Source organism: Xiphophorus maculatus, chromosome 8, assembly GCF_002775205.1.
Source record: "Xiphophorus maculatus strain JP 163 A chromosome 8, X_maculatus-5.0-male, whole genome shotgun sequence".
NCBI lineage: Eukaryota > Metazoa > Chordata > Actinopteri > Cyprinodontiformes > Poeciliidae > Xiphophorus > Xiphophorus maculatus.
Window position 1 is genome coordinate 3,252,376 of NC_036450.1, and position 16,953 is coordinate 3,269,328.

The 16,953-nt window shown below is 36.6% G+C and overlaps 2 protein-coding genes across 2 annotated transcripts; one reads left to right on the forward strand and one right to left on the reverse strand.

Moving 5' to 3' along the window:
• The first annotated feature begins 797 nt into the window (after nt 1-797).
• Nucleotides 798-7,163, forward strand: LOC102231015 (putative surface protein SACOL0050). The gene is made up of 8 exons (XM_005812429.2): nt 798-886; nt 3,622-3,685; nt 3,764-3,811; nt 3,893-3,967; nt 4,436-4,498; nt 4,582-4,710; nt 4,810-5,130; nt 5,995-7,163. The coding sequence occupies exons 2-8, from the start codon at nt 3,632-3,634 to the stop codon at nt 6,397-6,399; spliced, it is 1,095 nt and encodes a 364-aa protein (XP_005812486.1). The 5' UTR covers nt 798-886; nt 3,622-3,631; the 3' UTR covers nt 6,400-7,163.
• Nucleotides 7,164-12,097: 4,934 nt separating this feature from the next.
• Nucleotides 12,098-14,920, reverse strand: LOC111609442 (bone sialoprotein 2-like). Its single transcript, XM_023337923.1, has 3 exons — nt 14,800-14,920; nt 14,267-14,353; nt 12,098-13,344 (listed from the first exon to the last, which is right to left on the reverse strand). The coding sequence occupies exons 2-3, from the start codon at nt 14,330-14,332 to the stop codon at nt 12,937-12,939; spliced, it is 474 nt and encodes a 157-aa protein (XP_023193691.1). The 5' UTR covers nt 14,333-14,353; nt 14,800-14,920; the 3' UTR covers nt 12,098-12,936.
• Between the last annotated feature and the right edge of the window lie 2,033 nt (nt 14,921-16,953).

Genomic DNA, 16,953 nt, shown 5'->3' on the forward strand with positions numbered 1-16,953 from the left:
ATGTAACTCTGTGTTTCAGCTTTGGTGCTTTAGCATTAGCTTATGCTAAATACCATGTTGGTTTCACAAATTAGCATTAGTGGAACTAATATTTAGAATTAGTGCTTTAGCTTTAGCATAGCTAACTTTCTGTTACTGGTTGTTGTAAATATCCATGTTAGTGTGGACAAACCTAAGCTGGTCCACCTCTTTCTAGACTTTATCACCATGGTAACCCATAATGACAGCCTCCGCTGCAGATAATAAATAGACACTAAATTTAGACCACAGTTTGTGTCTCATAATATATAAAAACGTTATGAGATTATTTATTAATTATTAAGTTATGCAACAGAGAGATGGCTTAACACTGGAAAAGATCATAACAGCACTAAAAAATTGAAAATAAAAAGTAATGTTTATAATTGAGACACATTAGTCTGGTTTTGTAGACAAATTCCTAATTTAGTAGAAAGACCTCAGACAGATGTTGTTCTTCTGTCTGTCAGGAAGCAGAATCACCGTCATGCCACCTCCATCTATATGCTGCTGGTTTTCCCCTCCGCTTGTCTGAACATGAGCCTAAATTAACTCCACACACCATCAGCATGAGAGCGCAGAACAGGAGCAAATTCACATGTTGGAGTTTTTCATGAGCATGTATGTATGTGTGTGTCTGCCAGCACACCACCAACCACAGGAAGAGTGGGAGAAGAGAAGAGAGGTGGACCGAGGAGCGGTTAACCTCATGACATCACTACCTCTGCTCTGATTGGCTGCTCCTGCGAGTTTGGAGGGTTTAAAAGCCAACCAGGAGCCTCGGTTCAGCAGTAGCACGAGAAAAGACCAGGAGATAAAGTAAAGGCTGACCTCACCTGCTGGTTTTCTTCTGTTGACTTCAACCAAGGTCAGAATGAACGCATGATTATTTTTCATCATTATTGTTCTTAAAAGATGTTTTTACTTATTGTGTGAAAAACAGCTAAACTTACACTAAGACAGCTGAACTGGTCGATATGTGAGGTTTGTTTTACCTAAATGTTTACTGCAGATATTAAATGTAGTTTTCTTTCAGGGTTAAATTGAGAACAACTCTGTAGAAATTCAATCTATTCTCAGTTTTACTTTTACTTCTTTTTGATATTAGAATAGGAAACAATTTCAGATTTCAAGTTTAAAAGTTTGACAGAACTTCAAACCAAAACGTTGTCATAACAGGAATGTTTTTGTTTTTGGCTTGAAATTTTCTCTTTAAGATTTGGTCCTGTAACCAACTTAAAAAATATCTTTAACATTTTAATGTACTGCAAACCAGTAAATGTAAAACAAGTAAAATCAATCAGTTTTCTGTGAGTGTGAAGGCAACTTTATCTAGAATAAATCAATACTCAAAAAAAAAATTATAATTACTTCCAGATATATTGCAACTCAGATTTACAGTATCAAGCAATAAAAAACAGTAGCATCTAATATGAATTTGGTTTTGCACATTATCATCACTGATTCATTTCCAAATAACATTTCAGATGTTTAGAACCAACATTAAAGGAGCTATTTAATGTTTTTAGTTTTGATTGATTGATTTTTTTTTTGTTTTTACAGTTTTAGGAAACTGTCTGACATCACATTCATGTTAAGATGAACAGAAGTTCTCATCTTTGATATCATTAAAAGATTGTTTGCAGCAAGAGTTTGGGAAAATATTTTCTAAATTATTATTATATTATATTTTCTAAATTATCCACAGATTTTTGTTGAACTTATTCTTTAAAGTAAAAATACTTCTGAAGTTTTATCTTTCCGATCTTTCTTTGGAGGTTTTATCTTAACTATATAATAAGACATAAGATGAAAAAAGGACTAAAACATTTAAATATTTATTTTTCACTGCTCTGGTTCTCTAAAGTAAACATGTGTATACCAGGCATGTTCAGCTGCTAGCTTAAAAGGTAGCATAGTTCTCTTTTCTAATTTTAGGTTTTATTTTAGCTCAATAATCTTCATAGTTAAACATTTGATAGAAATCACAACTAAAATATGTTTCCCTCAACTTCTCCTTTTAACGTAAAGCTATTTCTAGTCATTAGCACTGAAATGTATCTGTTAGCTTCCAAGATAAGAATGTTTTCTAACAGCGGTTTAATTACAGGACTTTTTTTATGTCATAATGAAATGAACAACTTAGAAATCACCACTAAACCTTAAATATGTTTTCTGCAACTTATTCTTTAAAGTAAAACTAATTAGCATAAAAAACATCTTTGTCACTTGCTAACTTCCAAGACAGAAATGTTTTCATACCTTATTGGTTTAATTACAGCTCAATTATCTTCATAGCTAAACATATGATAGCTTAGAAATCATTAACAAAATATCAAGTATGTTTCACTCAACTTCCCCTTTAAAGTAAACTCATAGCCGTTAGCGTTAGCATTAGAAAGTATTTTACCTGCTAGCTTCCAGGATTTAAATTTTCTCTTATTTTCTAGGTTGTATTATAGCACAACTAGCTTCATAACTAACTTAGAAAATGTTGTGTTGACTTTTTCCATTTAATTCATAGCAATGCTAAACTATGCTAATCAGCTAGCTTTACCATCAGCTAGCTGATTAGCAGTAGACCTTCCAAATTTGGCCATTTTTGTTTTTAATCATCATCGTTTCACATTTTTTCTCATCTAACACAAAATATAAACTTGATTTTGTCAATAAAATGTTAAAGATGGACCAGAAATGTCTTTGAACTCTGTCCTCAGAACAACAACTAGCTAGCTTCCTGCCACACAGAAAATCCATTCTGAAAACAAGACTTCATTTTCAATCAATTCAACTCCAAATGTCCTCATCCTCAAGGTCATGCACCCGGGACAAAGATAGGCATTTAAAAATACCTACGCATGTAGTCCTATGGGCGGCTATGGAGCTCCGGCTGCGCTGCGGCTTTCCAGTTATAACCCAGTAAATACACACTACATGAGGAGTCCATCATTAAAACATAGAAGCAGGCATTCAGACTGATCCTCCCACAAGGAAACTAGTTGCAGTGATTGAATGTCAAAGTCTTTAGCCGGTGTCCAACAGATTCACCACATGTAACTACGACTTTTGGCTAAAAATGCATTTATTCTCTATTCTTCATCCTTAAACCTGCTGCATGTTTATTGTTAAGAGATTGAGTTAAAGAAAACAGTTCAGAGTTTGACTAGTTCTCAGTGTTTTTACCCCTGTAGTCTGCTTTACAACTGGAATATTTCCAGACATTCTTGTATCTGATTTTCTCCATCTTTAGGACCTGAGTCAGCCCCAAAAAATGTCGCGTCTCATAGTTTATGAAACCACGCTCCAGAGCGAAGTGACTTTCTGGCCCTGATGACAGAGAAAATGCTGAACTGTTTTAATTGAGGGACTCATAACTTCTCCTTTTGGTCTCTAATTAAGACTTTAATGACTTCCTGTGACATACCAGGACTAGTTAACGGTCATGTGACCCGGCAGCCTCCATTTTAGCTCCAGTGAGCTGATGTTAAGTTTGACATGTCATTGTGTTTCCTGTGAAGTTATGGCCGTCAGACGTGTATTTTGGTGACATGGTTATGTTTTATAGTTTTATTTTGTCTGACTTCAACCTGTTCTGGTTCCCAGTTCTGGCACTATGAAGGTGGCCATTGTTTTTGTCCTGCTCTTCGCCACAGTTCTCTGCCGACCGGTGAGTTTTATTCGGTTTACAGGAATTAAATTCATGAAGTACTTTTGTGATTATATTCAGTTGACTTTTCTTTTCTAGGCGAGAAAACTCTCTAACAGTGAAAGCTCTGACAGCTCTGAGGAGGTGGTGAGTATCCACAGAGAGTTATGCAGAAATTAGTTTGTGATTTATGCATAAAATAATTATTATGTCCTGTGATGTGAACAGGTGAGACGACCAGCGCGACCAGCCATCAGAAAACAGCAACTTGCTCTTCCTAAGTCACAATCGGCTCCAGTTAAGGTAAAATCTGTTTTAAATCCAGGGATTGCATTAAGATAAAATCTGTAGTATAAAGTATTTCTGTCAGTTAAAGAACATATATTTGCCTTTTTTTAAGTCCAAGCAGCTGAAATTTCTTTAAAAGTTGTCTTAAACAAAAGTTTTCTTACTACTTTGAGAGAACTGGTTTATTTATGCACCAAAACCTTTGAATATTAAAAGATGTCCTTAACTAAATGTATAATTGGTGATGTGTTGACACTTAATAGTCAACTGGGTTGCTGGTTATTCCATTTTGTGCATATTTGCTTCACTTCCTTCCTTTCTATTGTTGTTCTGCACATTGAAAACCTGCTTGGGTTTGGTAATCTGCCTGATTTCAGCATCATGTCCAGCTTAACAGTGTTTGGCTCCAGCTATATTCTTTTTTCAAAACTATTAGAGATAAACGAATTAAATTAATAAACATTTTCTGCTCTGTCTGCGCAGAAAGTTGTAGCTCCAGCTAAGTCCGCATCAGATGAGAGTGAAGATGCTTCAGATGAAACTGAGGTGAGAATCTGGGGATCAGAAGCGAAGTGAGTCTCAAACTTTCCATCAGATCTTTCAGTTTTGCATGTTTTCGGTTCATACAGGAGGCGGCGGCTGGGCTTCCAGTACAGGTCAAAGCTGGTGGTGCACTTCCACATGCAGATACCAGTTCAGTCACCAGTGAGGACAGCGACGACAGCGATGATAACCATGATGACGACAAAGACGAGACTGTGAGTAAAATGCTATATTTGTTTCTTCTCCGTAATCCTTGCCAGTGACTTTTGAAATCGTCTGATGTTATTTTAATATTTCCATATTTACAACCACAGGACACAGATGATGAGGACTCTGACTCAGAGTCTGGCGAGTCGTCCACCCCCGTGCCCGTCACCGTCACCCCAACACCCGGCGTCGTCGAGCCGGAGACCACTGAAGAACCCATCAACCCGACCGTCGTCACCGACCCCGACGCTGGTCGCGGGGACAGTTTGACAGGACAAATTGATGACTACAAGACCACCATCTTTGTGGAGAAGAAATCCTACCAGAAGGGTCCCAACCCATACAAATCCTATGAGATTGTTGGCAAGAAGGTGGCCTACGACATGACTAACGGCAACGAGGTGGAGAAGCACCCAAAGGTTTATAAGGTACAGGTTAGTCTTCCTTTGAGGAAGTGGTAGAAATGTTGAGGTCAAGAAGAACATCCTTGAAAGGAAGCACGCCTTATTTCTCGTCTGCCCAAAAGTCGTAGGGATTCATGATGTTTTTGGTCAACAGTGGCTCTTTTTTAGCACCTTCTCTATTTTTGACCAATGAGTAGCATTACTTCCATTTTCACAATAAGTAAACAAAAATAGAATGCGTCAGATTTCTCTTTAATCTCTGGTAAATGACTATGAGCCATTTCTCCAGCTAGCGCTAGGCTAACGTTTGTTTTGGTTGTATTTGCCCTGAGGAACTGGACTTAGACGTTGTTCTGTGGTTCTGAGTTCTTTTGTGGCGCTTTGGATGAGTCACAATCTACGTTTCCATTACAAATGTGTCCATTAAATAAGAAATGCAATGAAAAGCGTGCCTCATCATCATCCTGCCACTTCCTGTCTTTCTTTTCTACCTTTGGTCGTTGATCACATGATGTGAAAAAACTGCTTCTATTGCAGTTTTGTGAAATACATTAATGTCGACGCTGCCCAGAAAACTATCCCATCTTTGCTTATTCCAAATTGCTCTGTTTCCACTAAATGAATTTATTTTTGTAATTCTAATTTACACAATTATATATTCACTGGAAACGCAGCTATTGATCTCTTAGAGTAAATCTGTTTGGTTGGCCACTCCTGGAAAGGTTCACCACTGATCCATATCTTCTCCAGTTGTGGATCATCGCTTTAGCTGTGCTTCTCTTGCTTCTTGATATCAATGGTTTCTCATTTGATATGTTGTTTTTTGAGACCTTTTAGCATCCCTTACATTATCAGACCGGTTCTGATTGAAGGATTTCTGACTTTCAGGCTTTCCAAATCCACTCTGACATCGTGGAAGAAGACACCAGCACCCCAGAGGTGGAGACCCAGGGCCTGGACGCCTCTTCCGGACTCTCTCAGGACCAGGACGTCAAAGTCCGGCAGGCCGCCGTTCCCGCTGAGGACGACAGCGCCAGCAGCGGGGCATCCACCGCCAACGACAGCGAAAGCAGCAGCACTCCAGAGGAAGAGGAGGAAGAGGAAGGCGCCAGCTCCCCTAGTGACAGCGCCAGCGCCGAATCCGAGGACACCCAGAGCAGCGAGGAGGCCACCGCCACGCCCGGCGCCGCCGACAGCGACTCGGACGAAGACGACAGCGTGGAAAGCGACTCGGACGAGGACGGGGCGGGGCCTAACCCCACCGACATGCCGGTAGTCGTCACCGCCAAGTAAGGCGTCCAGGAAGCAGGGTGGACGGTGGCGTAATCGTCACAAAACGAGCTGCATCCTGGAGAACAGACGTCCCCTCTCCTCTCCTGAGGCCACTAAAACTGCAGGGTCAAACAGGGAAAACCACAGCTTCATTACTAGTAGCTCTAATCTTCTTCGGCATTATTTATCTGATTATTTCTGAACGTCTGGATGAAAACAAACGTTCCTGCTGTGGGTTTATTTAAACAAGGCAATACCTCCTGCTTTCTGTGGCGTGTAGGTTAATTGGTCCCTGAGGGGAGAACACAGAGGATGTTCACAATGACGACTGCTACAGGAAGTCTTCTGCCCCCAGTCACCCTCTAACTGCAAGTCAAAACTGCTAAATTAAATCCTCTTGTCTTGTCCAACAAACAAGGCAATCCACATTTATTAACTGCTATTTGCAAACTGATTTCTGTGCTTTAGAATTAGAGGAAAAAGATTTTTTTTAAATAATTACTTGTAATATTTTGAGTGTAATTGGAAATTTGCAGCCAGTGTGGCTAATGCTTCATTGCTAACTGGTGCAGATGTTTTCTATTGTACACAAAAGGATGCAGACGGATTAAATTGCATTGTAGTTCAGACTTGAGTCAGGAAAAAAAAGAGTATTCATACATGCAACACAGTCTTGTTCATTTGCACAGATCCTACCTGCTTTATGTGTTTTCAGTGTTGTTTACTGTAATGTATCATATTGTACCATTTCTAAAGTGATAATAAAATTCTTTTTCATATAAACACGACTTTTGTTTTTGTCTTTATGTTGACATTTTGTTTTCATTTGCATGAGGGGGGAAAGAAAATAAAAACATTTAATAAAGCTTTGACTGTTTTGTTTTAAATTATTTGTTTTCAGTTCAAATTAAGCAAAAATAGATTGTAATTTATTTAAAAATAATAGTACGTAATTTCATCTGAAGTGTTCATTATAAACAACAAAATACATTTTTGTTGCTCTTTAAGCAGCATCAACTGCTGCACAGAGATTCAACATAGTAAACTAATTTAACCACAACTCTTACTTTGTGTAAAGAAATTAACCAAAAACAACACATAGAAACTAAAAAAATATTTTGGTTCTATCGTCTACAATTTATTAAAACTGAATTCTTTTCAATGTAGCTCAAGTCTGTTAAATCTAAAATTAGCCGTTCATTAGCATGCTAACATTAGCTTACTAATGCTGCTGATTTTATTGTAATTAAGGAGGAAATAAAATATGAACATATCATGACCTTTTTAGTCGCTACAATACACACAAAGCTCCATGGAAACGAACATTTTCTTAATCAAATTATGCTAGTTGATCGGGTCATGCTAGCACATGTTAGCTACTCACTGTATCCCGATATGCTAACAGGAATGCTTCTAATCAAAAACTATCCAAAAATTATACAAATAAAATGTAAACTGGGAATAGAAAAGCTTGTATTATCGCAGTATTTTTGCCTCTTTTTCTTGTTTTATGTTTTTGTTTTTGTTTTGTTTATGTTTTAGCAAGCTAACGGATATTAGCTAAAAGTATCATGTTACAGTAAACTCAAATATGCTTGTAAACTTTAAAAAAAATTTAAAAATGACACAATTTTGTTCTTTTTTGTTATTTTACAGGTGTGTTAGCTTATTTGTTTTTTATTTTATGATGCTAAATGATTGGATTTTATGCGAAAATGTGTTCCTCGTAAAATTTTAATTCTTAGGCTATAAGAGTTGAGAGTAATTTAGAGTTCAAATTAAAGTAGTCATGTTGTTTGGACTGCGGGAGGAAAACGAGGTACTAAGAGAAATCCGCTTGTCGTTCATTATTTTGTTCTTATTAAGCATAAAACTGGGTCAAAGCTGTCTGCATATTTTTCAACATCAAAATTATTTTTCTCTGGTCTATTCTGAACTATTTTCTTGTTATAAACTCTGCTGTGATGTAATATGTAATCTTACTTAAATGAGTTATAAAATATTGATAGTTCTAACTAGGAATATTTATAGAAAGATATAAAAAGACTGGGGTATGAGAAACCAAAAGAAAACCTAAATAACCCAGACAGCTCAGACATGTTTGTGTGGCAGCAAAGAATCCAGTACTGTATCATTTTAATCCCCATTATTGTCATAAATTTGTCAAAATCGTGTAATTTTAAAACTTATAATATGCTGCTGCAGGACAGAATGAAACACCAGCCTTTGTCTTGACTTTATCTCCTCGTCTTTTTATGTTCTTTTCTTCTCTTCAACATATTGCAGACACATAAAAACGTCAAACTGATTACAGGCTTCATTTTTCTGGATGCCTTCAGACTGCGGCCTGAAGCCCCTGAGGAGGAAAGACGAGACAGACAAAAATGTCTCCAGAAGCAGGAAGATTAAGAGCAGAAGATCTACGAGTGAGCTGAAATCAAGAAAGAAAACATATTTTATTCCAGTTGTTTTGGTTTATGAAGAAAAAGGAACATGGAAAAAACATAACTGAGTCGTAGATACATGAGTCAGTGACAGGAAGTTTGACTGGTGATTCATTAAATTCTTGAGGTCGTGTAAAAACTGTGAACATATAGGAAAGAATGAAACAAAAAATATTTTATTTATCTTAACTAAACCTGTCTGCACAGATATCAAGGGCACAACAATAAATACTGTTACGTAACAAATACAGACACAGGCATGATTTTCACTGTCTGGGAAAATGTACAAATACTAAATGTTCAAAAAGGTTTCAAGTTGAATTTTCTTTGATACGTGTGTAAAATGTTAAGATGTGCAGTTTGAGGACAAAAAAAAAAAAGTTATTTATATTTTTTTTAATGTTTGTTTATTTACTGGAATTTATGATTATTACATTTTTTCCCCAAATACATACCAAGTAATTTTTGTTCATATCCCAGTTGAATCAAAAGCTTTCTTCCAGGAAACAGGCTGCAATGCCTTCTTTTCCCCGCTAGGTGGTAGTAAATCACTAAAGATTCTTCAGAAGAGCCTTGAATTCACGACCAGCAGTGAAATTATTAAATGTCTGTTTAGGTCTCATATACTGATGTTTTTTATCTAAACAAGTGAAGAAGGATGAAAATTAGAGTGATGTCAATGAGGCCTTCCAACCTGAAAGACCTGGAGTTCATCACCAAATATATAATAATACCAGAGAAGAAGAGTTATCTTGGTTTAATTTACATGTGATTTTTAATTAATTGTTTAAAAAAGAGGTTTCTTTATAATATTTTTCAGTCAGAAACTTCATAATTGCCACAATTTATTTACATTTGTGTTTATTTTAGACAACAACAGTAAATATCCTAATGAAGAGCTAGCTAGCAGTTCATGAAACTATTTTGCATTTGTTGCTTTTGGCTAACTAAAGCTAGTTAGCATTATGTAGCCGATCCAGTAAAAATTATATACCAACTGCTTCAGTTTTAATATAAAGTCACAAATTAAGCACAAATAGCTCATTTTAGAATCAGTAACATTACATCAATCATTGTTTCAGTTATATTTAACTGAAGGCAGCTCTAAACAGGTCCTGGTTCTGAGTCCATACTCTGAGCTACAGCGGTGAGTTTCTCTGGATCTTATTGGGACCAGATCTAGAGAAACATGACAGAAGGCCGACTTTGTAACCGTCTTTATGTGACTTTGAATGTTCAGGTCAGAATCCATCAATAAACCCAGATTTTAGGCCTCTAATGCAACAGAACAAAAACCTTTTAATGAGAAGACATTTTCCAGACTTCACTTCTGAACTAAATAATTGAGATAATTAAACCCCCACAGGACATGTTGTTGTTTGTTTTTACTGTGTAACAAATGCCTGCTGGTTAGAGGTTTACATGCCAATGCAACATTATCATCACCCAAAGTGTCTCTGCAGAATATTCTGCTCAAAGATATGATTGGTGTTATTAAGTGAACCCATCAGTGGATGTTCATGCTGGGACTTGAGCATCATGATTCCTCCGTTCTCCCTCTGAGTAATGAGCTTCATAAAAACTAATTTTACGTAACTAGACACGGAGTAACAACATAGTTTCACTGCAGATGCAATGGCCAAATACTCTGGACTTTGGTCCAAAATGGACAACCACAAACCTCAGGTTATTTTATTGGGATATTATGTGGTACCAACTGTGAAGTGGGAAGAAAATGATCAATAGTTTTCAAATCCCACTTTAAGCCAGTATTAAACCTACTACCTGCCAGTGGTGGGCCCACTTCCACTAACCCGCTAATAGAGCATTAGCTAATCTGCTCTTGCACTATTTTTCAGTTAGCACTTTAGCGCTTTTGCTAACTTTTGTTTTAAAATTTTTTGGATTAATTCCAAATCTCCAATTTATTTGTCTATTTTGTAATTGTTTAGTTGAACAAAGTTCAATATTTTTGTTAAATTGTTAAGAATTCCTCAAGTAATTTGATGATTATGTTCGTGCTCTTATTTTGAAAGGGGTGAAAACTGTTTAAGCAGCAGTTCCTGTTTCCTGTCCTCACATTATCTATTTATATATATATATAATGTCTAATGATGCTAAAGAACATTTAAACTATAAAGTAAATGAAATTGGTTGTTGTTTTTCAAGGGAAATTATGATTTTAATTGAAGTTAGTGCTTTAGCATTAGCTTCTGCAAAAGGCCATGTTGGTGTAGCGCTAGCTTCCACTAAACACTGTGTTGGAGTGGGATGTTAGCATTAGATTCCCCTAGCTACCGTGCTGAAGTACCACATTAGCATTAGCTTCCACAAAATTCTATTGGTATTTAGCAGAAGTGTAGCACTAAAAACAGAGTAGCAATTTAGCATTAAGTTTAGCTAAACACCATGTTGGTGTAGCACTTTAGCATTAGCGTAACCAATGTTTATGATCAGCGCTGTAAGGTTAGCAGAGCTAACTTTATAGTTAGCTGTGCTCATCTCTGTTAATTGCCTTAAAAAGTCACTTATTTCTATGTAATTTCCTAAAAATGTACCTGAAGACACCATTCACACTTTGAAACAAGGTGATGATCATGAAAACATTAATGTAGCTGACAATCCTGAAGATGAAGGTTCACCGTCCAGCAGGCAGAGCTACATCGTTTTGGATTAAAGAATATTCATGTTAGAAGTTACAAACCGCTGCGTATCCGTTTCAGGTTTGGGATTCCTCATGAGAAGCTGAAGCGAGTTGCTAAGTAGAGCAATGTGTGGGTTTCCCTCCTGGAGCGGAAAACATCATGGTGAGCAGCTGACCCAGTGGAAACACGAACCAGTCACTGGAACTGGTGGATTTGGTCTAACTGGATCCTGATGTTCACCAGTTTGTCATGTGAAATTCCTCATTTCCTCGATGTTATATTTGTTTTGATTGTACTGCAACAGTCAGTATTTGTCTATATTTAAGTAAACCTTTAGTGGGACTGGATGTTAGTTTGTTTATTTACAATCATAATTCATATGTAGAATATAAGATCCAGTATCAGTTCTGAGTAAATGAAAATGCTGGCATTGTTTTGGTCGTCCATGTTGTGTATAATCTGTGTAAAACATAAATTTATAACCCGTAATCAACACTGCGGCAGGAACTGTACGTGTTACAAACCACGACACACCCGACAGCGTCTGTAATAAACACCCAGCTGCGGTTTACCACAAAACTTTGGGCTTTAGTCACATTTATATGTTTATACAATAATCATAACTCAACAAATCTTTAACAGAAACCTTTATTCACTTCCAACAGGGTTAAAAATTGCAATCTGACAAAGACTGACATGCAAACACACAGATTTGTTTGTTGCTTTACATAAAAGTAATTAATAAAACAATTTTTAAAATGTTGCTTGACGGAGAAACATCGCAAGTCTAAAGGACAGTACATTAAAAAGAGGATCAGTTACGTATGTAAACATTATATGTGTGTAAAAAAATTATTTTTATTCCACATAAAGAAAATATTCAGTGGCAGGAAAGGTTGGGACATAAAATGCTATTCATTTTCAATAACTTGCATTATTTTATTGGGAGAAATCACATTTTACCTACTAAAATAAAGTAAACATGTAAAACTTTAAACAAACATTTGTGTCTTAGCCAATATGTTGCAAGATAAGTCAGAGATTTACAGCCATACTAAGAAAAAAACATTAAAATTTAACTATGAGAACAAAATTATAAAATTACGAGAATGAAGTCATAATATTTCAAAAATAAAGTCAAAATAATAAAAATAAATTTAAAATACTATGACTTTATTCTCCTAAAACTACAACTTTAATCTTGTACGGCTTAATATGTCTTTATTTTCTTTATTATTATTATTATTATTATTATTATTATTATTATTATTATTATTATTATTATTATTATTATTGTGGTCCCAACACTCTGTCATAGTCAGAATATTTTATTTTGTCCTAAATAAAAATACAATAGAAACTTGTATCAATCTTGAAATAAAATCAGGGGCCACACTCATTCATTGCCGGGGCCACAAATGGCCCCCGCTCCACACTGTGAACTCCCCTGACCTAAACATAACGCAGTTTCAGATATCTCCCCTCATGTCCGTAGCTCTTAGTGACGTCAGAACCACGTCCGCGGTGGTGACGTCAGAGGTCACGGCGGTCGCCTCCGGCCCCGGCGTCGTCTCCCGGACCATGATCACCGGGCCGGCCGTGTTGGCCGTGTCCGGTTCCGGCTCCGGCGCCAGCGTGCTGCCGTCTCCCGAGGTGAACGTCTGCGAATCCGTGGTCACGACCACCAAGGGCGGGATGGTGACGGCGTCCGTCACGTCCACAACTTCGTCTTCTTCGTCTTCTTCCTCCTCCTCCTCTTCCTCAGTCTCTTCCTCGGAGGACTCCTCGGAGGATTCCTCGGACCCTTCGGAAAGCTCCGCCAGGTACCGCTGCGGCTGGTTCTTGTCGGGGATGTCGGCGTCGTGTCTGTGGCGGATCTGCGGAGAAGATCCGAAACGAAGCAACAATCAACGGTTCATTCCTCAGATTTCTGACTTTATGCTCCTTAAACGAACCAGGCGACATTTAGAGGGAAAGAAAGTCGATTTTAATTGAAGTCTTTTTCTAAAAGTGGGGCCTGCGGACCCTTCTGGGGCCAGCAGGTGGCGCCAAAAGGGCCTCAGAAACCTGGAGGGAAGGTAAGAAAAAAAATGCAAAACTAAAAAAAAATTGCATCTAATACATTTTTATCAGATACTTTTAATTTTTTAAATCATAAATTATAACCTTTATTTCAATCATTATTAGAAAATATGAGTTAAAATAACTTATTAAAATGTTATTAGCCACGCTCATCTTTCTAATTATTCAGATTAATCAGACTAAAATCAAACCTCTAAAATCATTTATGCTAAACAAATGTAATAAAAGTGAGATAAACATTCTAAAATAACATTTTCTTTAAATATTTTGTAGAATTATCTGTTTGTTTGTAAAGGAAGTCCCCATCTTTAAGTTAATTCTGTTTTGGGGAGTCATGGCATGGAAAACCTTGGGCACCCCTGGTCTAGTCAAAGCCCATATGAAATGTTACAGAGGGGGAAAAAATAAGCAAAGCAACATTAGACAGAAGAATTGGTCAAAAATCCTCCAACATAACATAAAATGCTTCTTTTCCAAACTAATGTTTTCCATTCTGGCTCCTTTATTTAATTAGGTAACAACACTGAAAAACTTATAGTGTTTAAATAGAGATAAATAAATAGAGGTAGAATAAAAAACACACCCATAACTCAATAGAGTGGATAAAATATGAAGAAAAATGATTTATATTGTGGATTAAATCTGATTCTCAGTAACAATGAATAAAAATAACATTAAAAAATAATAAATCGTAGAAGTTGCTGTTTTTGTTCTTACTGGTTTAGCTTCCATCGTCGCCGCGAGGAGAACGACAACGAGGAGAGCGACGTTCAGCAGCCCCATCTCTGATTGTTTATCGTCTCTCTAAGAAACATAAAAAATAAACAAAAATCACATTTAAACTGAAGAGATGAGAAAATACACACTGCAAAAACATTAAATCCTACCAACTATTTTAGTCCAGTTTATAGTTTATAATGAATCAGTACATTTGAAATAAGACAAAACTAACTTACAAGTAACTTTTCTGCAAAGTATCGGAGCTTAAGTAAATAATTTCTTGATGTTGATAAAAAGTAAAAACAGATTATTTCATTTTTAACATAAAAGATTTCATGTTGAAAGTGAAACAATCTGTCCTGCTTTCCTAAAGTAGTTTTGTTTCATTAAAGTGTATTTTACACTAAAAACTCCAAAATACTTGCTCAAATTTTGCAGAAAAAGTTGATTACTTTCTCTAAACTTTGACAAAACTCCACAAATTTAAACAAAACCTTATTTTTGTTATCAAAAATCAGGCAGATTCTCACCTGTTGTGTTAAATCCTGAGCCTGAATCAGACGGATTCAGTGTTTCGGTGCAGAAATGCCTCTGAGCTTCCTGCTGGCGCTGCTTCCTTTATCTGGGCCGGGCCCAGCAGGGGGTGGGGGGTTCTGGTCGGGTCGGGCCGTGATGGACGAGCGGCGGTTGTGTAAGATCGGTTTTCCCTGGGCTGAGGTGCAGAGGAGGAGCAGAGTGAGAGGTTTACCACAAGCTCCAGAATAACCAGCAGACTCTTTGTGTTGAGACTTTTACTGTGAAATTAAATCTACAGGAAATGCTGCTAAACACGCTACCTTTCAAATGAAGACACAGCATTAAATCATGCTGAATTTATCCAACTGTTTTAATATTTACATTAAATTTTAGTTTTGTCTTTTTCAGACATTCACCAAACTTAACCGAGAGCAAAGAATGAAATAGGAAATGGAATATTTAAACTTTCTGAGCAAAGGTTAAAGGTGACATACTGTGCTGCCTTGAACATGTTAGGATAAGTCCATGACCTATACAAAACATATTCATTACATTCTCTTTTTTTGCACAAAATCATTCTTAGATAATGAGATTTTTAGCTGTTTTATGGCATCTTGTCACTTTAAATCCAAAATGGCTGCAAACAGATGCACAATCATACCACCGCAAATGTTTGAAAAGCAGAAGTGGAGCCTCCTGCACAACCAACAAGAATGCACTAAGTGGTTTATGGGTGGTAAGTCAATAATAAATCACTTGTCTCTTCCAGCAGTCATTGTACAGCACATACAACGGTAAAACCAGCTGACCAAATGTGCTGGAGCTCTGCTTGGGTTGCTAGGTAACGGGCTGTTGTTTGCTGAGGTTGCTAGGTTAGGAGCAATGTGCTGATTTGTGACATTATGTTTGAAGTTTTTTTTTTAAAAGCATTTTAAAACTGTATTTTTTTACGTACCTGGGTTGTTTTTAGAAACAATAAGAACCTAAATTTAAATATAAATTTGTGCAAAATATTAATTCCAATCAGGAATGTGAAAAATGGACTCGTTTAAATTACTTTAAATGAGAGAGCAAAATATCTCAACAGAGTATCTTTAAAGGTGAAACTATCTGTTTATAATAATTTCACCTTTAAGGTTTTACTGTACTTATTTTAACACTTTTGGCACTTTTTGTGTACACCTGATCTTCCTCTCTATGGGACAATAAAGACTATTTCTGTTATATTATTACACTTGTGATCTTTCTGCTGAATAAAAACAAGTTTTCTTCAGTTTATATAATTTATCAATATCTAAATGTATATCTAATCATGATATTGATAGACTGTATGGATTTTCTGTTTTGTAAATTCTCCAAATAACAGATATTCTGACACCTATTGAGCATAATTCAAAGTTGCATAGAAAATGTTATTTGGGCTAAAACTAAAACACCTACAAGAACTATTTTTATGAAGTTAAAATTAATCGACAAACTTATCTGAATTTTTACATGATGACAGTGAAATGATGAGACACTACAGCTGCTAGCAGAAACAGTTTTCTGGACTTTTTTCGGTGGAATGTAACATTTGAGACGGAGCGAAGCCACACTTTGATCCGACGTGTGGCACCACCGTGTTACTTCACCATTTTGAATCTTTCCCCACTTCTTTTCCTCTCTGCTGCTGCTTGAGAAATTCCTGCGCAGACCTCATCGTGAATCATGAACGAGTCGGAGGACGGTTTCATTTCAGGGCCCAAACCAGCACAAAGAATGCAGAACCGAGGAACCATTTATAAAACCGACAGTAAACACAGCAGCCAGTGTGAACATGTTCCGCAAACACTGATTCCTACACATATAGATATGTGACCTATACATTAAATAAAATAAATAACCCTCAACAAAATACAGAGCAATGCTTTCTAATGAACAGCTGACATAAAGTTAACAGTTGTAAAATTAAATACAGATAAACTGGACAGTGTTAATTACGATACAGTAAAAAAAGCGTATATGGATGCATAAATCAACTGATAATATAAAAAAGAACTTCCTCCTTGTGGTGAGAGTAAAAACGTTGCGTGCAGACGATTTGGACGAGACATATAGTAAACCGACTTCCTGATAATCCGGCCTCGGTTGCACAGCGGGACTCTGAATAAACACGTCCGAGTCAGAAT